The 25,958-nt window shown below is 48.5% G+C and overlaps 1 protein-coding gene across 1 annotated transcript in view; it reads left to right on the top strand.

Moving 5' to 3' along the window:
* Positions 1-3,593: 3,593 nt before the first annotated feature.
* Positions 3,594-25,958, top strand: part of UBE2QL1 (ubiquitin conjugating enzyme E2 Q family like 1) — a 44,164-nt gene continuing 21,799 nt past the window's right edge. Inside the window, exon 1 of the mRNA XM_058564376.1 lies at positions 3,594-4,810. Coding sequence (XP_058420359.1) covers positions 4,031-4,810 — 780 coding nt within the window. The 5' untranslated portion in view covers positions 3,594-4,030. The remainder of the gene's footprint in view (positions 4,811-25,958) is intronic.

Here is a 25,958-nt window from a genome sequence, read left to right as displayed (position 1 = left end):
TGAAGAAATAGGACTGACTGGAAAAATTGGGATACTGTCCTTTGAGGCAAAGAATCAATGGGCAAACCTCAATTCTGCACATCTTCATAAAAGCTGCGACTGGAGACAGCTGGCCCCTGGGACCACTGATTCAAACACTCATGGGAGAGTCATTGGCAGGTACAACGCAATTCCCAGGTGATGGACAGATTGTGATAAGCAGCTTCCCTTCCTCTCTCCCTTTCTTCCTTTCATGGTAGATTGGCGCAGGCTCTCTCTGCAGACATTCCCTAACCATTCCTCTCCCCACTCCAACACTACTTGTGAATGGAGGAGGAGCTAGAGACCCACAGCTGTCCTTAGAGATTATTTTATTTAACTAAATGCTCTCAATTCATCTGTTCCAATGTTGTAAACTTAATCTTCAATAAGCTAATTTTTTTTAATTTGCTGACAATTTTTTTCATTATATCTACAGTATATTCCTTCTCAAAATATTTGAAAATCAAATAAAAGAGAATAACTATATCAACAAAATGTAACCTCTACACATTGCTGGACTGGGTAGGTATCCATTCATCCCTCTGGTGAAGTGGAACTTTCTAGAATCTTCTGGGATAGGAGAAGGAGGGAGAGTTACAAACCACACAGGCCCTCCTCCCCACCTCTACCTCTACCATCCTGTCACTGAAGCAAATGTTTGAATGCAGACTGGAGACTTGAGGATGGAGTAAGTTGAGAATACCTACTTGTACTAACATCATAATTGTTACCATTTAAATTTTTCTCCTTCTAGTCTTTTTCCCTATGCACAGTTGTATGTTGTTGTAGCTACAGTGTGGATATAATTTTGCACTCTGCTTTCTCACTTAAAATTATTATGTAGATCATAAATATTTTCATCTTGCTATATAATCGTCATAACTCTAAAGTTATTGCTGCACAATATCAAGTGGACTAGGTATAATTTACTTAACACTTCCCCTCTTGTTGTAAATTTAGGTTGTTTCGAATTTTTAACAAACATCTCACTTTAGCCCTTTGAAGAGCTGATCAGAGATGCTATAGGTGCGAGAGGTAGATAACAATAAGACGGGTACCATCTCATGTGTCGGTCACACTTGCTTTGGCCTCGTGTCCCAGCATCAATACTAATTGTGGTCCTTTCACTCTCAAAAAATATCCGCATTCAGACAATAAATTATATGTTCACCCTAGCAATAATTCCATTCAAAAATAAAGGCCAACAATAGATGTTAGCTCAGAGCCAGTCTTCCTCAGCAAAAAAAGAGGAGGATTGGTGTGGATGTTAGCTCAGGGCTGATCTTCCTCACAAAAAAAAAAAAAAAAGGCCAACAGACAGCTGGGATCTGGGTAAAACCACTCCCAACCACACGGGATGACATCCTGCTTCAGGGAGGAAATGTTTCTCTGAGGCCTTGCCCGAGGTCCACTGGTTCTATGGCGATGACAACACACCAGTAGAGGCTTTGTCTCCTCTGAGACCGGGGCTGTGCCCCTAACCAGGTCAGAGGCCTGGGAACGCAGTGTGCTGCCTGGGGCACAGGGCCTGGAGGCACAGGCACCGGAGTGTGGGTTGGGGCACATGGCTGAGCTGGGCCAGCTGCTGAGCCTCTTTGAAACTCAGTTTCTTCATGAATAAAATGGGTCAGATAAAATCTGAGAGGGCTTCTGTGGCCGTGAAATGAGAGGGCCTATAATGCCTGACTATCCCCATCAATGTCACCTGTCAGCCCTTTCGTACCCTCTCTTCCTGTAGGTTAAATGAACTCCCAGTACTTGACAGACAGACATTGTCATCTTCTTTCTCAACCTGTCTTTAAAAACCAGAGTTGGATAGAAGATAGGGGTCACCAGAGAAGCCCAGGAGACCAGGACAAACAGACCTTCAGTCACTTGCAGCTGAGAACTGGTCACCACCCCTGGTCTTGCCTGGGCCACTGAGCTGCCCAGTTCCGCCCACTTGTGAAAACAGCCTCCACCGATGTGCATGCTTGTATATAGTCGTCTCTCCAGGGGGCGGTGTCCCTGGGCGCAGGCAACTCCTCCTCATTTGCCACAAGCTAGTGAGGATTATGCTGACACCTCCCTCTCCTGGTAGACAACCCCAGATAAGGGAACCCCAGGCCCATTAGGTCTGTACTCGTCTACAAAGAGGCCCAAAGAGTTATTTTTCACAGTGAAAATTTTTAATACTTTGGAAAAAGTGAAAATGGTAAAGGAGTTTAAAAAAAAAACCATCATGAGGGCATCAGAATGAACACGCTCTGCTGATACGCTTGGAGGCTCCCCAAGTTGAAAGCCAAACCGGGAACATGGGAACACGAGTTAGCCATTTAAGTTTGCGGGGTAGTATTTCCTGTGTTTCAGCCTTCGTCACAGCCTCTCACCGCTGCACGGTTCGGCCACACGCTCTAGAACGTGCATGGCAGCGCGCTGCCTGTGAACACCGAAGCTTCACCCGTTCCCAGGTTCTTCCAGCTTCCGGGGCTCTGAACACACTCTTTGCTTGAAATTTCACATGATAAAAGTAAGTTTCAATGGGTAAAGGCAGAAAGGGAGGGGAGAGATGAAAGCGTCCAGGTCGAAGGAGGATCCCCTCCTCTTCCGCGCGGTCAGCCGCTGGTGCCTCGGGCTCCGGGGGCCGCAGAGGGGCCCGCCCCGCCAGGAGCACCCGCGGGCGCCGGCGTTGGACGCGTCTCCCTGCAGCCTTTTGGAAACGACTCGCAAGCCAGTGCTCGGCGGTCCTCTCCTCCGGGGACCCTTTCTCGAAATGCAGGGACCCTCTGGCGTGGCAGACAGGAGAGTAGCCCTGCCGGGATAGAGGGGGTGAATTCGTGTGGCGTTCACCATTTAAAGTCGTGATGCGAGGGAGCTATTCTTTAGGGAGTTGGCAGCGGGCACGCTGCCCGCATCCTCCTCTCCGGCCCTGATTCTTTGATCGGTCTTTTTGAAAGCGATCTCGGCGCTGGTCCCCTAGTCCCTGGCCACCCTATCCCCCCTACTCCCCGCCGGCCCAGGACTGCTGTGTGGGACATTGGGCTCCGTCTGGTCCGAGGGAATCAATAAACCGGTTGCTTTCCACGCTTCCTCCGCATCCCTTCCCCTCCGGATTGTTCTAACAAGGTTAAGTGAGGTCGGAGGCTTGGTCCCCGGGATGCAGCGAGCCCAGGTCGCGGGCAGAAGGACCGGAGCCTCTGAGACCCCATTTGCGCGCGTCCGCTCACGCCCCTTCTTCCGCTAGTCCCCACCCTCGACCTGGCTTCTGCGGGCTGGTCGGGCCCGCGCGGCCACCCCGCAGCCCCACGCCCTGCCGGCCCGGCGCGCGCTGTTGTCTCCCCCCAGCGGCCGTGCGCGTGTCGCCGCGGGAGCCGGGCGGCGGGCGGGCGGCGGGGGCGGCACGGCGCAGGCAAGCCTGCGGCTCCGCCCCGCTCCCCCCCCCCCAACCCTATCCCCGGCCGGCAGGGCCGCCCCCTCCGCGCCGCGCTCGGCTCAGACCGAGCAGCCGCCTCTGCAATGTCAGCAGCCGCAGCGGCGGCGGCGACGGGAGCGGCAGCGGCCGGGGCCCCGCGGTAGCCGCCAGCGCAGCACGGCCCGCCGGGAGCACACGGCGCGAGCCAGCGGCCACCTCGCTGCCTCCGGAGCGCTGCGGGCAGCTCTGCGCGCCCCGGCGCGGCACTCGGACTCGAGGCCAGCTCGACTGCGGCCGCGCACAAAGGACCGTGGACACCGGGCTCCGGGGGCTGCGCCCAGGGACCAGACCGGGGACGGCCAGCCGCGCCGCGTCCCCTCCCCGGGCGGTTGGAGCCCGAGCCAGAGCGGGCCCCGTCATATGACAGCGGCGACACAGCGGCCGGCGAGCGCGCGTGCTGCCCGCTCCGCTGCGCCACGGCCGCCGGCGCCTGGGGTGGCCTGCGCCGCGCCCCGCTGAGTGGTCGCCCGTCGTCGCCGCCCCGCGCCCCTCGCGCCCCGGCTCTCGGGCTCCGGGGGCAGGAGCCGAGGGGAGCGCCCCGCCGGCACCGAGCCTAAAATGGCCACTCTGCTCCGCAAAATCGGGCTCATCCGCCTGCACAACCGGGACACCGAGGACCCCAAGCACCACCACAACCACCGCGGCGGCGGCGGCCAGCAGAGCGCGTCGCTGCGCGGCAAGGGCGGCGCCAAGAGCGGCGGCCACAAGCCCCAGCAGCAGCACCCCCCCGGGGGCGCGGGCGACGCGAGCCCCGGGCCCGGCAAGGGCAAGGGTAAGCGCGCGCCGGAGCTGGCCCCGCGCGACAAGCCGCCGCAGCCGGCGGCGGGGGCGGCGGGGGCGGCGGGCGCCGGGGGCCCCCGGGAGCGGGCGGCGGGCGCCAGGGCGGGGCCGGGCCCGGCGGGGGCGGCGGCGGCGGCGGCGGGCGGCAGCCTGGTGCCCGCGGCGCGCCAGCAGCACTGCACGCAGGTGCGCAGCCGGCGGCTCATGAAGGAGCTGCAGGACATCGCGCGCCTCAGCGACCGCTTCATCTCCGTGGAGCTGGTGGACGAGAGCCTCTTCGACTGGAACGTGAAGCTGCACCAGGTGGACAAGGACTCGGTGCTGTGGCAGGACATGAAGGAGACCAACACCGAGTTCATCCTGCTCAACCTCACCTTCCCCGACAACTTCCCCTTCTCGCCGCCCTTCATGCGGGTGCTCAGCCCGCGCCTGGAGAACGGCTACGTGCTGGACGGCGGCGCCATCTGCATGGAGCTGCTCACGCCGCGCGGCTGGTCCAGCGCCTACACCGTGGAGGCCGTCATGCGCCAGTTCGCCGCCAGCCTGGTCAAGGGCCAGGTAAGCGGAGAGGGGCCTGGGGGCGCGCGGCCCGGGGTCCCACCCGCGTCGGGCTGGCGGCTGGATCCGTCTCGCTCCCGGCCGGGCTGGTCGTGCGCGCTCGGGGCGCTTTCTAAACCTGCCTCCAGCGGGGAGAGGTTCCCAGAGCCTCTGCTTCTTTTTCCTAAGCGTTTTCTTCCTCTCATACTTTCCATCCCGTCTCTCCGGTCCCCTCCCCACCACCACCACCACCTGGGCCGTCTCCACTGGTCTCTCACTTGCTCACTCTCTCCTGCGGTCCCCCATATCCTCCTCTCCCTTCCCCTCTATTCCTTCCCCCCGCACCCCCTCCTCTGTCACCCCTCTTGCCCTCCCGTCCCCTCTACCTTCTGTCTTTTATCCCCTTCTCCATTCTTCTATCCACCCCTCCTTCGCCCTCCACCATCTCCCCTCTCTCCCCCTCCCTCTCCACCCCTCAGTCTCCCTGACTCTCCTCTCCCTCTCCCCCTAGTCTGCTTCTCCCCAGTACTGTCCCCATAATCTCTGTGAAAGTGGAACTTTACCTGTACCTCAGGATCTAAATGTCCAGCCTAGTTTATCACTTCCCCCCCCCCCCCCACACACACACACAAAGGTTTCCTCCCCAGATGTCTCAGGTGGGTGCTCTGCCGGTGGGGTGCTCTGCAGAGGGCCAGCAGCCTGCGGGTGAATCTGCTGCCCTGCTCTGCTCTCTCTTTAAACAGCATCTAGTGCAAAGGTGAAAATTTTGCTCTTGAGAAATTTCACTGGAGAGGCAGAGGTGTGGTTTGAGTGGTTCCTTAAGTGATAAGGCCAGACTCTGTCAAGGAAATGCCTGGTACCTGCCCCCTTCCAGGACCTGACCTCTGGGGTAGATGTTCAAGATCTTGGTCTCTCTCAGACCTGTTTCTTCCTTTGGTTTCCTCATGCCCCCAGGGGTTGAATCCTTTATCAGGGCTAAAGATTTTTAACAAAATACTGAAATAAGGGGTGAGCTTGACACCTGAGTCTTCTTACCTATTGTACCAGGTGGCGGCTTTACCTAAAAGAAATCCCAGAGAACTTGAGAGCAGAAAATGAATGAATCATCTGAAGTATGTTCCCACCTGACTGCAGACAAGGGCATAATGGTTTTATCTTCCCACATCACGTGCTCTTGATCACGTTCAAGTTGGTCGATGTTTTCCAGAATCAATATTAAGCATTACTTAATAAGCATATTTTTATATGGGCCCTTAGATTTACAAAGAATCATTGTTTTGTTTAGGAGACACTAAGTGACCTCGATTTGATCTTCCTATGCCAGGCATATCAGAAACGATCAGTCTCTCTCACCTGCCTCTGTCCCTTTCACTGCAGCATCTTTCACACTAATCAAATAATGCTTGTTCTGCTGGCTTCTCTAGAGGTGGAACCCCTGGGATTCCAAGCAGATAGCATTTTAACTCCAGTGGAGAAGGGCACTTAATTCCTGACCTAGGTCTGCTGTGACCAAGGCTAGCCCTGTGACTGTCCTGCTCATCTCTCTCTTCTGGGGTTTCTGTTCTACTTCTGTCTTGAATTGGGATAGGAAGGCTGTAACAGCTCTGGAAAGACATCTTTCACTGGGTGAGGTTTAACGCTGTAACATCAGGGTCCGTTATGAATCCTATGGTTCCATCCTGGCTCTGATGTCAGGTGCCTATGATTTGATACAAGCCACGGAGGTGGGAGGGGGTCTTAGTTTATTTTTCAAACAGAATTTATACAAATGATGTGGAAGAATATTATACAGAAATGCCTTTGTATTTGTTTCTTAAATCATTGCTAATCAGAACTCTCTGGAACAGTTTCTGACTTTCTTTCATTCTTCACAGTGAAGATGATTTTGGGGATCAGGGAAGAAGAATGTCTTTTTCCTTATGGCATCACAGAATTGTAACATTTTAGGTTTGGAAGAGATCCTAGAGGTCGCCTGGGCCACAGCCCTGCATTTTAAAAGATGCAGCAAAGTAAAGATTTCAAGTGAGAAGTAAGGAAGTTTTTTTTTAAGAGAGATGTCTCAGTAAATTAGATATTTTCCATGTTGGCATTAATGCTATGAATAATATTTCTATTGGTGCCCATGTACTTTGTTAAAATAGGCAGGTCCTCGTGTATGTATTCCTTTTCTTTGTAGTCAAATTGAGCGTCTTGCATACGGTTGGCAAGTTAAAGACTTCACTGTTGACAGTAATTATCAACATTTTTATTTATTAATTTCAAAATCTTAATTGAATCCAGCGCCCTCCGCTGAGCATCTTGTGTTATATTACCTATACTAAATTCTAGTATGAAAAATATTTGAAATGAAGGTGAGAACTTGGCAACTTTTAAAAATATCAATTCAGTTTCTTTGCCTTTTCCATGCTGACTTCAGCAACCAAAAGAGAGTAATGTAGGATACATGTGAACTATTCAAAATGCCATGTAACAATAGGGGACATGAATAGTCATCAGTGTTTCAGGATTCCATGCACGACAGGATTCCAATAGTGTTTCAGGCACCTGGGCCTGACTGTGGCCTTCCGTCTTTTGTGAATTCCCTACCTACAGACTGTTCATTGCACATACTGTACTTACCAAATTATTTCCATAGTTAAAGGTCAGAGGCTTTGGGAAAGCAATCAAAATATCTGATTAGGTATTCAAAGAGAACAGAGACTGCTACCAAATCAATAATTACTTTAAAAGAATTGTTCCATCTAGTTCCATTCCTTCATCTGCTGGCACTTCTTTAGGATTCGTTTTCCTTAAGTGACAAAGTAAGAAAAGGCTCGTTTTCCCCTTTCATAACTGCTCAGCTTAACTTTCTGAACTGGGGATATACTAAGTTGATTTTGTTTCTATACTTTTAGAGGAATCGTAAAATACTTTTAAGGATTTCACTGGTAATATTAAGAAAAGATCTGCTTAAAAGTTTTGTGTACAAAATTAAAAGTTTGGGTTTATGGCTTGATATGATAAATTCAGTCATTTTGTGAGGGCTTTTTCTGACTGTTGGCTCATATTATCAAAATCTTATGTGCTGCTTTATGGATTGTGGTTGCTTTAAATTAAATTAACATCGGTTTCTTGTATGATATATTCTATGTAGAGGTAGCAACATACGTGCCTTGCCTATTGGTCTATTATCTATTACTAAGTCCTCTTTTGACTAAATGGAGACATTTTAGGTAACTCCTTTGGTTCTCTGCAATTGGATGAAAATTACTGTGCTTTTAAAATGAACTGCTGAAAATGTTAAAAGTTGAGACCATTATTTATGTCCCTTATCATCTACTGAACCAAAAGAAGACAATCCTTAGCTCCTGTACAGGATTTTTGACAGTCAAAAGCTGAAAGACGTAGGTCTTGAAACTAAAGTCAACAAGAGTGTCAACACAGTCCTTGCACCCAGCAGGTGGCCCGAGGTGCAGAAGTCCGTTTGCAGAGATTTCAGAGTAGAAACTCTGTAAGCCTGGACAAACTAGCACCGACACTGGAGGGCCCTGCCCGGGAAGAGCCTCGGAGATTGCTGACTCCTACTCCGGGGTTGGAGCCTGGGACAATTGGATGACTGGACACACACCCTCTTCTTGCAGTTGTGTGAGCAGAAGGATCCCAACAAGCCACTCAAGGGTGCACTAGCTCCGGGTTCTGTTTCCACATCAGTTTACCTCCTGTCTGTCCTCTTTTAATTAGTTAGACATGGTCAGGGGCAGGGAACCAGATGGCACTTGAAGGACAGTTCCTCACTCCTCCTCTGTCCCCCCACAGCCAACCACATGACCCAGCCAGCACGAAGACAATGCTAGTAACCATGGCAGCAGCAGCACCCATTGACTGTTTGCTCTGTGCCGAGCTCTGGGCAAGATGAGCACTTAGGCTGTTTCAGCTCACTTGGTTCTATGTCGATAGCCACTGTCCACGTGAGGAACCTGCAGCTCCACGCAGTCAGGTGAATTAATACAACTTCATGTTCGAATCTAGCACTGAGCGGCACGGCTCTGAAAACCAGCCCGCAGCCGTCAGGAGTGGCAAAGTCAAGCCCAGGGCTATCTGAGCACCTGGCTGTGTCCAGGCAGTCGTCTGTTAAGTGTGGCCTGCATGAGAATCGTTTGTGTCCGCAGAGATCAGATACACAGCCAGCTGTCAGCAGAAGACTGAGAAACACAGGACTAAAACATCCTCAGATCTTAGTGTTTGAATTAAAAATTGGTAAGCTATGTTATGTTGGCCTGACAACGCTGGTTTCTGGGATTCTGGAATAAAGGAAACTGGGAGATGTCGCCACTTGTCGGAATGTGATGAAAAAGTAAAGGGCTCTGTGGATCAGCTTTGTTTGATGATCAAGTACATCTCTGAGATCGACTTTAGGGCTTAAAGGGTTCTGCCCCATGGGTGTCCCTGAGAATCGTGCACACACACGCGCGTGCGCGCGCGCACACACACACACACACACACAAAGCCCGTCTTCAGAACTTCTTCCAAAGAATGAGGCCTAGAAACGGCCTTTTACTGATGACTGCGAAATCACCAGGTCTTATCAGAAACAGTGATGCAGGTGACAGCCCTATGGGTTCCTAAAGTTTATTGGCTTCTGAACTGTTATAATTGACACAACATTAAAAGCCCCATATGAGTTTGCTAGGGCTGCAAAGAACCTACAGACTTGGGGGCTTAAACAACAGGCATTTGCTGTCTCACAGCTCTGGAGGCAGAAGTCTGAGATCAAGGTGACGGTAGAGTTGGGTCCTCTGACGGTGTGGGGGAGAATCTGTTCCAGGCCTCTCTCCTGGGCTGTAGACGGCAGTTGTCTCCCTGTCTTCACATGGTCTTCGCTCTGTGCGTGTCTGTGTCCCAATCTCCTCTTCTTGCATGGACACAGGTCATATTGGATAGGGCACCGCCCCCAATGACCTCAGTTTAACTTGGTTACCTCTGTAAAGACCCTGTCTCCAAATATAGTCACCTTCTGAGGGACTGGCTGTAGGACTCCAACAGATGAATTGTGTAGGGTCATGAGGCAGCTCATAACCAGCCCAAACAGGAATTTCTTAACCAGTTGAGCCCCTCGTCTCTCTAGAGTCTGTCGCTGGTTTGCAAAGTAATGTAAATAAAGCCAGTTGGTGTGAACACAGGACCACACTGAGGAGGCCCAGGATGGCCAACCCTGAGTGCAGCTGGGGATAGAGGGATGACAGAAGCTGGGAGAACCAACACTGTAAACTGTGATAACCAGGGGAAGGTGACATGTGTGACTCACCTGAGGAGAGTGGATTTGTGAGGGTTCTTAGGAGTCACTGTGTCGTTTTGCCCTGTGCCGGGTGTAGGTGACGGAGACAATTACCCACCCAGGGTGACTCTGCAGCTTGAGATGTCCATGGGTTTGACTGGAGAAAAAATAGCTTGTTCTGATACCAAGTAGGGCGACCAGGAGGACGCAGACAGGACTCTGCATCCTAAAAATAGTCCCATGCCAACTTGGCAGGCTCCCACAGCTCCCTGGCCTGTGCGCTCGTCCCATGGCTGATGGGACGGTTAATAATAGTAGCGACTTACTTTACCCTGAGTTGCCAACTTTTGAGAATTCGAACTTGCAGTAAGGGGATGTAAATGCATTTCTGTTTGTTTTTCTGATTTATATTAAGGGGTATGGTGGGTTTTGGGTTTTTTTTGAGGGATAGCACAGTTTTTTGGGATTTTTATAATGGAAAGTGTTGACATGAACAATAAGTTGAAGATCATTTTAAAGCCTGAGACCCCGAACCCAGCATGCCCTTCCTCATCCCCAGGAACAGGCACGTGTGAATCCAGGTTTAGAAGGAAGGCAGCCTCAGTAGGACCACTTTGGGGTCAGCTAAGGAACCAGCTGAAATGGCTTTCGCATTTATTTTTTTAAAAAGCAGCCACTAATAGTGGGTTCTTTCAGCCACATTTCAAATCTCCCGAATCCTAGTTTTTTGCTGTGTTAATAAGGTCAAGGGGAGGAGAGTGGGTGACAGGTGTAGCTCCTTTCCTCTCTGCCAGTGGTTCTCAGCCCCACTGGTAAGTCAAATGCCCTGGGGAGCATTTAAGTTGTTCCACTGCCAGGGTCCTACCCTTGGAGATGCAGATTTCATGGGTCTAGGGTCTGGTCCTAGTAGAGGCTTGTTGGAAAAGTTCCTACATGATTCTAATGGACGCATGGCCAGGGTTGAAAAAATCGCCTTGGACCTGTAATTGCTCATCTTTTCCACGTCCGCCCATCTGGGCTGCATCGTCCCACCAGCAGTACGGCAGCAAGCCTCAGATGGTGGTGGGTGTAATCGCCCCCCGGTCCTTCTCCCCCACCCACCTTGATTGGAATCACTGTCTTCTGTCAACTTGACAGAGCCCCCTGGAAGCCCTCTGTTTGTAGAGAAGGCTATGATGAAACCAAATCCTTCATCCCCTGACAGCATGCATAGACCAAGATAGAGTGTGAACTCTGAAAAAGGAAATGGGCTCAAGACAGTTCACTCACCCCTGGATTAGACAATGTGTGAGGGCTTGGGTTTAGCGGCCACCCAGAAGGGTGGATAATTAACTCATTCACACAGCAGGTGTTGAGTACCTGCAGTATACCAGGCACTGACTAGGCGCACAGTGGTGAATAAGATACTCATAAGGTGCCTGCCACGCAGAACAGACTACCTAGTAAGGATAATGCAAAACCCACTTGTATTTGTCTTTGGCATGCCAGGCAGATTCGAGATTATATCTTGCTTAATATTGGGGCAAATGCCCATTTGTTGAATATACATGGACCTGACAGCTGACAGTGGCCTGCGTGTGCCCGTGGGGGCATGGGAGAGGTGGGGCCCTGGGGTCAGCAGGGTCTTCGGGACTTCTCTGTAGAGTTCCTAGAGGAAGCCCCCTGCTTAAGGGTGAGTGAGACTTGACCCTGACGTTGAGAGCCAGCCTGTTTTTCTGAACATCGCTTCATTGCTAATAAATGAATAGATCAGGCATTTCCCAAAACACACAAAGGAGTTGTCGTAATGGCAGAAATATTTCCAGCAACATCTGCGCTTTCCTACCAGCAAGTCAGCAAACTAGGAAAAGGTTTAATTGTTTGTTTTTTCCTCATTGTCAAACACTTCAGTCCTTCATTTATTCCTCCGGCGCTCATCTGCTGAGGGTCTACCATGACTTGGACGCTGTGGCTGCTTTGCTCTTGGCGTTCCTGGGGTGACTTTCCCCATGCTGTGTGTCATCCCCAGTCCGCCTCCTGGTCATCTCTCCCCAGCCGGCTACCCTGGGAGGCTGGGGGAAGCAAGCTGGGCGGGAGGATCAAGAACCCCAAATTGAGGAAGTTGGGGGAGGAAGCAGATTAGGGGCCAGTCAGGTGGTAAAGGATTGGACCAGGGCAGGGCGTGGCTGCGGGAGCCTGGAGAGGTGGCCTGGACTTGTGCCTTCCTCACCCGGCAGGTCTCGGAGTGGTCAGGAAGCGTGATTAACTGTGACTCTTCCTTTTGTGTTCTCAAGCCTAGTTTTCCTCTCCACCCTGTGTTCCTGCCTCATTAGACGCTTGTTACTTCCTGCTTGCATTCCTGCAATGCCGCCATCCAGTCTCTCTCTCCCCTTCCCATCCTCCCTGCTGCCATCTTCCTGATTCCTCTAAAACACAGACCTGGCTTTCTCATACCCTTGGTTGTGACCATTACAGAATACAGCCCAAGCTGCCGAGCACTGCCCACCCGTAGTGCTCCCCCGCCCTGCCATGGCCCCCACGGAGGTCCATCTGTCCACCCTTCCTTAGCTCACAGGTCTACCCCCACCTGGAAGGCCCTCTTCCTCACCTGGCTCCCACCTGCCATTCACCAGGCAAGCCCTGGGCCATCCTTCAAAATCCCGCTGAGATGCAAAAACTCCTCTGCAAAGGGCCCCTCAACCACTCCTGCAGTAAAGCAATGGCTCCCTCCTCTGAACCACCTCTGAATTTTCTGGAAAACATTCATTTCTATGCATATCCTGTTAGACTGTATTTACATTTTTACAACTGTATTTCCCCTTCCCCTCACACAATGCCCAGCACATTGTGTCCCCCAAATAAATGTGTTTGTCACGTGATTTGCTTATCTGAGCAGACACCCCGTCCCCTTCGCTTTGCCCCTCTTTGCAATACAGTAAGACTGTGAATGTGTATCAGGAGCTTTCGATGGGCCAGCTTCTCTGTAGAATGTTTTCTGTGAGTCATTTGATTAAATCCTTGCAACAGCCTATAAGATGAGTGCTGTTGTTGTTCCCATTTTACAGAGGGGGAAACTGAAGCAGGTGGCTAATAAAGAGCAGAGCTGAGTCGCCACCAGGCAGTCCAGTGCCAGAGCCACCTGGTTCCAATGAGCTGTCAAGTTGGCAAGTGGCAGTCCCCCAACCAAGGAGTGCGTGCAGCTTGGTTGTTCCCCATGAGTAACTGTGGACCTTAGGATGTCTTTGAAATGATATTGTGCTTGGCTTTGCTACAACACTCAGAATTGATCCCCAAAGGAGCAATAATGTATCCATCAATGGAAAACATGGTACTGAATTATCAGCAAAGTTGGACAACTTTATTGGTCCAAATTCACCATAAGTTCATTGTATCTATTGTGCGAAATGCAAGAATGTTTTACTTCTTTCAAACAGTAAGAGAAAGATAATTATTGCTGCCTTATTTCTTCTATACACAAAAGGGAAAGGCATTTTAAAGGTTCTGAAAATAACTCAAGAAAGAAATGCTTTGGAACATAATTGTTGCATTGGTAAAACCACTTAGATTGAATAAATTACTACTTTAAAAATAATTTCTGTGAAATAAATACTAATTCTCCATCAAAATATTTGGCAAGCATTCTCAAGATTTTTTTTATTAAGAGTTCTTTGATGAGAGAGATAAGGAAACACTATCTTATAATAGATCAGATTACACTTAAAGTTGAAATGTGTTCGGCTCACTTAGGAAGTGATGGAAAAATTTCCAGAAAAATATTGTTTGAGGGGGTGCTTTCCATTTTTGGATCTTGAAAATCAGACATTCCCACAAAGTCAGAATGTGGAATTACAGAATTTATTATATAATGGTTATAATAAACAGCAGCTATTACTATTTTATAAAGTTGGCTATTTTGTGCACATAATTATTAAAACAATTATTTCTGCTTACCAATATTTATGAATTAAGGGCAATTTTTGAGTGTCAGGCTGGGTTCCTGTTTTGCTTCCCAGGAGACACTAGTCAGGAATTGTATGTAATTGCACAAAATAAATATTAATTGCTGCAAGGATTAATCTTTGTCGAGGTCTTTCGCTATTAAAGACATATCCTACCCCACTCTGTTTCCCAGCCAGGGAATAGTAGAAATATTATGGAGGAAACCTGGAATTGAATTTGTTACAAGCTTTAATTAATTGTAACTAGTTGAATATTATAAGCCTTTAAAATTTAACTTTTTAAAAGTCATCAAAATGCTAAATTAATCATAATTTCCTTAATCTCACTTTGCAAGGGGACTATTCCTCATTGAAGCTTCCTGTGCCGAGTGTGGGAGACCATTCCCCCAGGGTTGGAGTCCCTCTCCAGCTTGGCCTGGGGAAAGCAGATCATATCAGGTTAGGGTCCTTCCGGGAAGCACCTTCATCCAATGTGAAGATGCCTGAAACTAACCAGATGAGCGGTTCTGGGTGGCCACTGTGATCCCACCACACATAGACCTGCTTGTTCTTCCTTTCTTCACTTTTATAATGTATATTATGAAACATGATCTTCGAAAGCTCATAAAAGACAGTTTCTCTAACTGTAGGATCAATCAGTAAAATTCATAAAGCTTAAAGGAAATTATTATAATTCATAAATAAAACTAATCTAATAAAAAGTGAGTTTGAACTCTGCTGGATTGAATTAGGATGATTTTTTTTTTTTTTTTGTAATTTTATTTAAAAGGAGATCCTGGCATCTGCCTTTTTCATAGATAGGAGAGATGGAAGTCTCTTGCTGGCTATTCTCACAAATCAGTCAGAGAGGAACAGGAGACCCCAGAATCCCTCCCTGCCAGTTCTGACCCCACAAGGCCACCTGGAGGACTGTATGGCCCTTTGGCATCTGGGGACGCCTGTGGACCCCTCCTCAGAATAATGTGTTTAAATGCACAAAATAAAATTCACAGGATTTCAAAGGAAAGTAATTATACTTAAATACAGTTATCACATTTTTAAAAAACGTGATGAACTAAAATATGAAATTAAAAAGCACGTCTTAATTAACATATTTAATATCACGATCTAGAGGCTGATCCAACAGCTCCCCTAGCTGGATGTAGTAACAAGCTCTGAGGACATTTCAGGAGGTCCACAACAACGGTAATGTGATTTTTAAAAATCTAGGATTTCTATTGGTGACAAAGTGAAGGTATTGCTAATACTGCTCTGGTTTGTTACTTTCAATCATACTTAAACAAAGTGCTGAATTGCAGGTGGGAGTTAGTGAAAATAGACACTTTTACCATCTAAATTCATGTACGCTGGGGGGGCATGGGCCCCAGGTTGAGAACTCCAAGTGTCGATGGCGGTCTTGGGAAAGATCTTAAAGCATATTGTGCAGCTCAAGGCCAGAACCACTGGGAACAGGTTGAGGAGCCCAGTAGTTGTCTCAGTTCTGTCATTCTCTTGTTAAGTGGGGTTGGAATAAAGCCATGGGCCTGGAGGCAGGGGCAGGGCCCCAATACCATCCCTCCTCCAGAGCCTGCTTCCCTGCTGGGCAGGTAACTACTCCACAAGCCTCAAGTGCCTCACCTGAAGATGAGGAGCATAACCCACTTCACAGGTGAACCGTGGTGCTCAAAGGACATGATGTTCGCAAATGCCTTGCATACAGGGGGTGATCAATAGATGTGCCGTCTTTTAAAGAAGTAGAATGTTTATTGAAATAAATACACAAGAAAAGTACGATCAAAGACCCAAAATGGGGCTTACATTCAACATCCGTTACATGAGGGATACATTCAACATCCATTACACGAGGGATCTGGTTTCATAGCCTTTAGTATCTCATGGCAATACTGACATCTAGTTTGCTCAGATTATTTCACACTTAACCATAAGTTTACAAATATTCACAAAAATCACAGGATAAGCTTCTTTTTACCCCCTCAAAACCACTGCCTCTCCTTGTGGACTCTTGTCACTACCTCTGTTGGCATTCCATCATCAAGTCATTTTGCATCATCAGGAGTTGATTTCTGATAATGACTGTGATTTGATACATGATTTGATATGCTACAATTGGATACAGCTACAGATTTGATAGCTGTTTCCTCACCTTTACAACTTTACTCTTTTAAGAATCCTATTTGTTAGTAATATCTCTAAATTAGCTTAATTTCCTTTGCTGCTGCTAAGTAAGAAAATTATCTAGGAGAATATTATTATTTAAAACATTTACCTCTATTGTCTCTAAATGCACACCCAATGTCCTTGGTAGGCATTAAATATTGTTGAGATTCTTTCCTCATTACAGTATACAATGTCCGCTTGAAAACTTTTTGGCTACCATTTTGTTTCAAGATGAAAAGCTGGTTCAGAAGCCGAATTTAAAATGTTATAAAACACTGTGTTCTCCAACGGTTATCACAGGTCACCCAGAAGGAACACAAGTTGCCTCAGTACCAGTTGAAAGAGAATTTCACTGTCTTCAGTTATCCTTTGCCTTCCTAATACCTTTAGGAAAGGCCTTTTCTTTAGTAGAATTCAAAAGAAATCTAGTTGAAATATTCAACCTGCACGAATTATTGAATTTTCTCAGAAACTTCTGTGGTATTATATGATATTATGACAGTTGGAGGCTAATCAACAATGGAACACCCACGCCTGGCTCACCTTCTCTTAATTGCTCAGTCAGTTAGGGACCTGAGTATTGACTCTGAATCTAGGGTAGGGCTCCCTGCACTTGATAGGAGAGTGACTAGATGTCCCTAGGGTTCTTTCCAACTCTTCAGACTTGAATGGGTAGAATCAGCATTCTCACAAGCAGAGGGAATGGTATTCAGTTCACTGATCCTCCAGGATTTTTATGCTGTTCTTCTTGTACTCTCAGTGATTTTCCCGTAGTTTAGCAATATTGAAATCTGAAATTCAGCCTCTGAGATCATTAAACATGAAACATTCTCCTGTCCCCTGTGTTTCTCAGCCTGCTGTGTGTATCATTCTGAGAAGGGATGTTATCTTCTGCATGGAAATGCAGTCTATAACAATACCTAAATCAGTTTATGGGCCTGAGTGGTGTTGCCATAACTACCACTTTAGGTTGGTAATGTTTTCAGCGTCATAGTCAGCAAATAGAAACAGTTCTACCCAGCATTGCTCAGACTGTCTTGCAACGTTTATTTATGTCTCTTTTTCCCTCTTGTAAACTAATTATTTAGCTGTCATTGAATCTTTTGACTGAGATCATTTCAGTCGCCCTATCCTAAAAGCCCTCAATCTGCACCTTGGTCCCAACCGCATACCGTTTAGAGTCTCCGAGGCTGGCTGGTTTTCCCATTCAGGTAAGCCCCAGGGCCCTCCCAGTTTTGCTGGAAAGGATGAGCCCAGCCAGCTCTGCAGCAGCTGGTGGTCAGCACTTGACTTTGCTGCCCTTGACGGAGCCAGTAGATGGCACAAGGGCAGGTGACCATCATTTAACCCTTTCAGGCCTGTTGGAAAAGGGGTAGATGGTCCCACCCTGTCCCTGTGGCCAGAAGACCCTCGGGGACTTCAGAACTGGGTCTTGGTCAGCACCCAACCAGGAAGGATGCCTGTGGTCCAGAACTCAGAACCCGAATGTGGGAGGAGGTGTATGAAGGATGCAGCCAGCAAGCAGACCTAAGAGGCATGGGTCTGCATGGAGAAAGGAGTGAGAGTTCTGACAGCAGATGCCAGCCAGGAACCTGTGATTGAGGTGGGCTGGTGAGAGCAAGACAGACCCCAGATCCCAGAGTAATGTGCATTCAGCTTTACTGTATACAAAGTACTTCCATATGCATGACTTTCTGGAAATCCAAGACAGGGAGGCATTCAGGCGAGAGAAACACAACGGGCTGGCAGACAGAAGGGGCGAAGAAAGTGCCCGTTTTCTCCAGCTCCCAAGGGTAATGTGATTGAACCAGAGCAGTACATCTCAAGTAGGAACTAGGGGCTCAGCAAGAATTCCGAGGGGCATCTTCTTCCTCTATATTGTCTTGTTTTTTAGCATCATCAAGTAGGAGCAGTCACATATCCAAGTTTGAGAGACCACTAATCAGGGAGAAGACGGTCCACCAGGAAGGGCTGGACAGAATGAGCTTGTTACAGGACTTGAGAAAGTAGGAGACTGCCCTCACTTAGCATGCACTCAGGACAGAGTGAGCCTCATCCAGCATTCCTGTGGGGCGATCCCCATAGACTCAATGGAAACTTGCATACTGTACCATTAAATTAAGTTGCCCCAAAATGTTGAGGGCGATGTTAAGACCTCTGCCACAAGAAATGCTTCTGTCATTTCCAGCTCCTTGTCCTACAGTGAAAAGCCGTTATTTTGTTGTTTGGTCTTAACAAGAGTAATGCAGTGATATTAGCTAGTGTCATAAGTCAAGCATAGTTAGAGTGAGTGACAAAAAGAAGGGAGAATTTTTCATAAGTAATCTTGCCTTTCAGAAGTGTGAATCTCTAAATCATCCATTTATTTGCTACTCAGTATTTTCCTTTCCTTTTCATGTTATTTTCTCTACATAGTTACAGTGAATATTGCTACATTGTACCCAATCTTCATTTTCTTCATCTCCTGCCAGTCTCATGTGTTTCACTAGTTTCTGCTATTCTTCTAAGTCAGTAAGTCACAATATTTACATATAGGTATCATTTTAGAAAATACCTTAGAATATTCTAGAAGGTTTCATTCTAAGCTTTAAAGCTTATTTCTTGCAACCTTGAACATATTCCATATTTTTTGTTTGTTTGTTTGTTTTCCCCCAAAGCCCCAGTAGATAGTTGTATGTCATAGTTGCACATCCTTCTAGTTGCTGTATGTGGGACGCGGCCTCAGCATGGCCGGAGAAGCGGTGTGTTGGTGCGCGCCCGGGATCTGAACCTGGGCTGCCAGTAGCAGAGCGCGCGCACTTAACTGCTAAGCCATGGGGCGAGCCCTTCCGTATGTTAAATTTATAATACAGTGATTCTAGAGAAAGTCTGGGGAAAGAATTTAGGTTTGGTGGTGATTGGAAGGGAAAAGAAAGAGCCTGAATAGACGAAGAGGAGCATAGCATTTTCTCAGTGTGGGCCTTGGATGGGACGCCCCCTCCACTTTTCCAAGCTGGTGTAGACTGCAAAAGTTGTTGGCTTGTGTCATGGCCACTACCTTCTCCCACAGTCCCTGGGCCTCAGGCCCTGGAGGCCCCTAGGGACCAGGAGCCTGGCCTTGATCCGAGGATCCCCCAAAGCCCAGGTAGGCTTAGCGTTTGTGCTGCAATTTTAAACTGAATTTTTGTTCCAGAATATTCTAAGGTATTTTTTAAACAAATTTGTAGAATCACAGTTAAGCAGAGTTGGAAAAAGTAGACATCGTGCACACATTCTCCTGTAAACCCAGATTTCAGCGATATTTACTGAGCTGCGATAATGTTTGGCATAATCCCTTGCCATTCGAAGTAAATTCTCTAATAATATACCATGGTTTTAAATTCTGCAATAGGAACAATGAAGCTACAAGAGATTTAAAATCCTGCAGGAGACAAAATTCCAAAGTCAAGGTGGTAAGTCATTTCATCAGTGGAAAAGGAATGGGGACCGGCTCCCAGTCAGTTCCAGTAGAACTTTTCAGCTCATGTCGTCTCCGTTTGTTTATTTATTTGTTTCTTTGTGAGGTTCTGAAGGTCTTTATCAGAAGTAGCTGATTTCACTGTTGCCCATGTGAGGATTCTTGGCCGCGCCTGGCTGCCCGTCTCAGTTCGAGCTGGACTGGGATGGTTGTGTAGATGTCAGAGTGGGTGCCGCCCTGCAGGCAGGTCTGGAAAGGCCGCCTCTGCCCTGGCTTCACTGGCGGGCTGCGCAGCACGCACTAAGTACACACGTGCCTCAGATAACCTCCCGTCGGACTGTAAATGCCTTCACGATGTTTGAAAAATAGAGATTCGTTTGGAATTGGGTGCAGCTGTTTCTGCTCTGGGTATTTTAACCAAGTGCACTCAGGCATTCAGAGCTCTGATGGGCCACCTAGCCCAGTGCCCTGATGAGAAGGCCCGCCTCTGATGGATTAATAGTGTCATCCTCACGTGCCACCTGTGAGGGGCGGTCACCACAATGGGGCACTTTTTAAATGTGACTGCTTTCTCAGTTTTCTTAGACTCTTTCTTAACAGGTATTCATATTGAAATTTCAGAGCAAGGTGAAGTGGCAGGTAATAATTAGATTGTGTCTAAATAAGAGTGAATATTTTAACTTTGTAACAGAAAACCAGGAACTCAGCAAAAAATAACTTGCACCAAGTCTCTGTCTCACGACCCAGTGTTCTCCACCTTGCCTTCCGCTCACAGAGCCCGTGGGAGACTCTGACTCCATCATAAGGGGCACTCTGTGATGCTTCTCCTGCCCACTACTCCCTCCTCCAGGACGCGGGACCCAGCAGCTCAGTGTGGGGTGAGGAGGGATGCCGCACCTGGAGGACCCCCAGCTCACCTCTGCTTGGAATCACTGCAGGAGCCTAAGAACCTGGTCTCCAAACACCGGCTCCCAGTGTAGGCATGGAACCCTACTCATGCTTGCAGATTTAACCCATATTGGCTTCAGTGAACATGGAACCTTGACTTGTCATTTCCCTATTTTCAAATCTTTCATTTTTCCCCTGACAGAGTATTTACCTAATATACGTTTTTCTTTCCCATGTATGTGTTTATCACCTCCCTGCTCACTACCAACTGTCTCCCTCTGCTGTTCAGGCCCTAAGGCTGCCTTCCCTTCTGCTTCTCCATACTCCCTTCTGCTCCCACATCCTCCCCTCTGCTCCCACATCCTCCCCTCTGCTCCCACATCCTCCCCTCTGCTCCCACATCCTCCCCTCTGCTCCCACATCCTCCCTTCTGCTCCCCCATCCTCCCCTCTGCTCCCCAATCCTCCCCTCTGCTCCCTCATCCTCCCCTCTGCTCCTCCATCCTCCCCTCTGCTCCCCAATCCTCTCCTCTGCTCCCCCATCCTCCCCTCTGCTCCCCAATCCTCCCCTCTGCTCCCTCATCCTCCCCTCTGCTCCTCCATCCTCCCTTCTGCTCCCCCATCCTCCCTTCTGCTCCCCCATCCTCCCCTCTGCTCCCTCATCCTCCCCTCTGCTCCCTCATCCTCCCTTCTGCTCCCCCATCCTCCCTTCTGCTCCCCCATCCTCCCCTCTGCTCCCCATCCTCCCCTCTGCTCCCCCATCCCCCCCTGCTCCCCCATCCTCCGCTCTGCGCCCCCATCTTCCCCTCTGCTCCCTCATCCTCCCTTCTGCTCCCCCATCCTCCCCTCTGCTCCCCCATCCTCCCCTCTGCTCCTCCATCCTCCCCTCTGCTCCCCCATCCTCTCCTCTGCTCCCCCATCCTCCCTTCTGCTCCCTCATCCTCCCCTCTGCTCCCCCATCCTCCCCTCTGCTCCCCCATCGTCCCCTCTGCTCCTCCATCCTCCCTTCTGCTCCTCCATCCTCCTCTCTGCTCCTCCATCCTCCCCTCTGCTCCCCCATCCTCCCCACTGTTTCTCCATCCTCCCCTCTGCTCCCTCATCCTCCCATCTTCTCCTCCATCCTTCCCTTGTGCTCCCTCCCTGCCTGCCTCTAGTCCCTGGACACGGCAGAGAGGTGGAAGGTGGTGAGCACTCTGACTGTGACTAGGGAGACCCAGCTCTCAGCAGTGGGTCTGCCCATTCTGTCACCTCCCTATTTCCTCTTCAGCAAACTGAAACAAGATTCCACCTGCTGTCCTTGTGAGGATTCAGTGAGCTACCATGGGAAGTGTTCAGCACCCCAAGGCCAAGTCACCTGTTGGAATCCCACCCATCCATCCAGGCCCATCTCCAGGTCATGTCCTCCTTGAAGCATCTGCTCTCCCTCTTGCCCAGGTTCTGGCTAAGAGAGCTCCCTCCTCTGTACAAACCCCAGAGCACTCTGCTTCCAGCTAGCAGTGGCATGTGCTTCCTCATGGGAGCCATGCTGTTTCTCCCCACCGGGCTGGGCTGGATGCTCCCCACAGAGGGAGCACCTCCCCACAGAGGGAGCAATTTAGTGGAGTTCCCAGGGGGCATATGGGCCCTTAGGGACTAGCCCAGCCCTTGCACCTAGTAGGCAATCCACAGCTATTGTGGAATGAAATTGAGTTGGTGACCTTCAGGTACCACAGGATCATGAATCATCAAAGAAAGATTATGGGTGTTGAGTGCACTGCAATTGCGGTGTCAGGAAAGTGGACATTTTTAGCAACAAAGAGACACTCGATCAAAAGACATTTCTTGTTGACCCTGAGTATCAAAATAATTTCATCCCCGGCACTGTGTGCATCCCACGCGATTTGAAATTTTTGTTTTACTCTAAACACTGAATTTATTGATCGTGGTGTTTTAAGAATTGGTTTTATGAGTTTTTGTTTTTAATCATGTGCCCTTGAAATGCCATCATCATATTTGTAAGAAAATAACGCTGGGCAGACACCGGACGGAGGCTTGTGTTTAGAGTCCAAGAGACAGTGAGTGAGGGACCCTGCTCACTGCCCTCAGATGATCAATCAGCATGCCAGGGTTTGGGGTTTATTTTGTTGAGTAATTGCAACGTGAAGGGTGTTACTTGGAGAACTTCTCTGTAAATATCTTCTCTTTTGTTTCTTTGTGGTCTTACCCTGAGTGGAGGTTTCTGTGCTACCATGTAAATTCATTCTCTCCTCTCAGTCTCTCTCCATCTCTCTCTCTCTCCCCCTCCACACCCCCTACCCTGTCCTTCTCTCTCCTCCCCTTCCCTCCTTCCATTCGGCTGTGACTGTTGGAGCCTATATTAGCCTGTATGATTATTGGGGGGCTCCTGCAATCACAAGGAACCACACAGACAGGGTGGCTTAAACAGCAGGAATTTATTTCCCACAGTTCTGGAGGCTGGAAGTCCAAAATCAAGGTGTCGGCAGGGTTGGTTTCTTCTGAGGCCTCTCTCCTTGGCATGTAGATGACCATCTTCTCCCTGTGCCCTCACGTGGTCTTCCCTCTGCTTGTCTGTGTCCTAATCTCCTCTTCTTATAAGGACACCAGTCCTGTTGGATCAGGACCCACCCTGATGACCTCATGTACCTTCGTTCCCTCTGTAAAGACCCATCTCCAAATACAGTCACATTCTGAGGTGCTAGAGCACAGGACTTCAACATATGTATTTGGGAGGACACAGTTCAGCCCTTGGCAGAACCTTCGTTCACAACACGTGTTAGTTTTCCCTCTTGTGACTTTGATCTTAGATGTCACATCTTCCTGCTGCTGCCCTGGGGTCTGTACCCCCACCCCCTTCTCCTGGCCCCTTGGCCCTTGCTACCTCCGGATCTCTTGTATTAGTAACGAGACTTTTCTCCAGCTCTTCAGCCCCCTTTCCCTCCTGCAGCATTGACACATTCCCATCCACGAACTTTAAGTTTTCCAGGTCTCTTCGTTATCTTAGCTTTCCCAGAATCTCTTTTTTTTCCACTTTTTCCTGATGATCACAATTGCCTCTATTTTTTCATGCTTTCCTTTTCCTTTCCACCTGAAGGATCTCTTCTGGCTTTGTTTGCCGTGGGCTCCACCCCTGCTTTTATCAAAATCAGTGAGCAGGGGCTCTACCCATCTCCTGTGGCTCTCCCTCCATTTCACCTCTTTGTTCCTCTGTGCCTGATGATTCTTTGTCCCACTTTTCATTTTCACAGTCTCCAGAACCTCCCCACCCCTACTCCCATGCTGCTTCTCCAAAGTTGTCCAAGGCTGGCGGTAGTACTCCCTTCCCTCCTTTCTGTCCTGCATCATGTCTCAGATGTCCCTGTCCACCCTGGCCTAGTCAGCTGTCCTGTGGCTTCTCGCTGGTTCAGCCTATTTCCTCCTCGCTTCACCCAGGGTTCTGGGTCTACCTTTCCCACTCAGGGAGGCCCAGTCATCTCAGCCCTGGGAGTAGGTGGCCAGAAAAGGGACACTCTGCTCCATGCATTTGCCTGGGGGCCTGCAAAGAAAGAGGACTTCGGGCAAAGCCACCGTGCAGAGGGGGTGGAGTTGGGCAGGCGGGGAGACGTTCCAGGTGGACCACAGGGAGAGGGGCTGGCTGGTTGATGATTATTTCAAAGGACAGCTTGAGAGCCGGTGATCCTGGAAGGCTGCACTAGTGGACCGACTGAGGTCGAAATTATAGGGAATATGTTTAATGCGATTGGTTTTTATGCTGATACACTCAAGTTGATGCATTTCTTTATCGAAAGTTATTTTTATCGTTTTAGATGTCCTTCCCAAACTTAGATGTAGAATGCTTTCTGAGAGCCCTCGATTCTATTTTTATCATAATTTTACTCATTTAATTTATAGTTACATCAGAAACAATTCTTAATTGGTAATTTTGTTGATCAAACTGAAAGAAGCCCTCGACGAGAATTTGGTGATAACGTCAGATCCATCGCAAGGTTTATTGGGGAGAACAATTTTATTCCACCATTTGCGCTTTGCATACATTCTTGTTTTACTCAAAGGTAGAGGAATGTATTAAAATATCCCCAGATATCTCCCCCAGTCTGCCACAAAGGGTGGAGAACAGGCTAGGACAGCCCTTCATGATGATTCCAGGCAGAGGACAAGAATTTAGATGCACAGCCATCCCCCTCTGTTTCTAGCTTCCTTGGACTCCTCTTGTTCACTCCAGTCCACCTTACACAATCCCTCGTGTCTCTAGTCTTCTTGGAACTTTGAACCCTGTAGAGCAAGGCAGAGGGCAGCAACGCTGGCTGAGCCCTCCCTGCATCTCTTCAGTCACAATTATGTTATTTCTGCATGTCCAGATGCAAAGCTGGGCAGCTGACTCTCAGTATCTTTTCCACACTTGATCTCTGAGGCCACCTGACCTCAGATGTTTCATGAGTGGAGGGATTTTTCCATAAACCTCACAAAGATCAGAGTCTAACAAAATGTCATAAAACTTGGTCCTTAATACATATAATCCAAAGCTTTTCATAGACTAAAAATGTATCTTTAAAGTATTTATATAATTTTCTTATTCAAACAGTATAGATATTTGCATTTTAATTTCAGGATGACATCCCTGACTTTCGCAGGATCATAATTAAAATGATCTGTAGGGGTTTTTTCCTTCCACCACATGCATTTAACCCAAAAAAGCCAATTAAATGAAAAATAACAAATGGATTTTCTCTATGACTGCCACCTTTGATCTGCCCTCATGATGATAATGATTTATTAGAGAAGTAGATTGCTCTAATTCCGTTTAATTTAACAACAATTATTGAGTTGGAATCAAATGCCCTCTGCAATGAAAGTGAAAACAGGAGACATTTTATGGTAGAGCTTCAGGCAAAACCCTGCATGGGTCTATGGCCATCACAGCAAATGATGAGGGAGCTGCTGTGGCCGGGACCCGAGTTGTAGATCCGTTACTGTGCACCAGTACTGAGTCCAGCCACTCGAAAGTCCTTAGAAGACAGAGGATGATGTGATGATCCTGTCCTCCGAACCAGGGATGGGCCCCACAGAAGCCCTGTCCTCCCCAGAGGGCTGTTCTGGGAGTGTGTCTTTGTCTGTCTCCAGTTGGTCCACTCAAGTCAGGGCCTGCAGTGAGCCAGTTGTATAATGATAGCATAGCTTTTATCATCATCGTCATTATCATTAATTTTTTCAGTTCTTACCATGAGTATCAATGGTTCAGTATCTCATGAAGGAGCCAGAAAAAGCATAGACTTTGTGATCATGCAGAAAATTTTAAAAAGTTCTTTCTGATTATAAAAAGTAGTACATGCTTATTGTACAAAATTCATGGAGTACCAGAAGGTACAAAGTAGAGAATGAAGCGCTCCATGGTTCCACTTGCCGGAGGTAACAACTGCTTTTCCACACACACACACACGCACACATGCAAACACACACGCAGACACACGCAGACACAATTACACTGGTATAACAGTTTTCA

Source organism: Diceros bicornis, chromosome 20 (genome assembly GCF_020826845.1).
Source record: "Diceros bicornis minor isolate mBicDic1 chromosome 20, mDicBic1.mat.cur, whole genome shotgun sequence".
NCBI classification, from domain to species: Eukaryota; Metazoa; Chordata; class Mammalia; order Perissodactyla; family Rhinocerotidae; genus Diceros; species Diceros bicornis.
The sequence above is the reverse complement of the archived record's forward strand: the minus strand, read 5'-3'. Positions and strand labels throughout refer to the sequence as shown.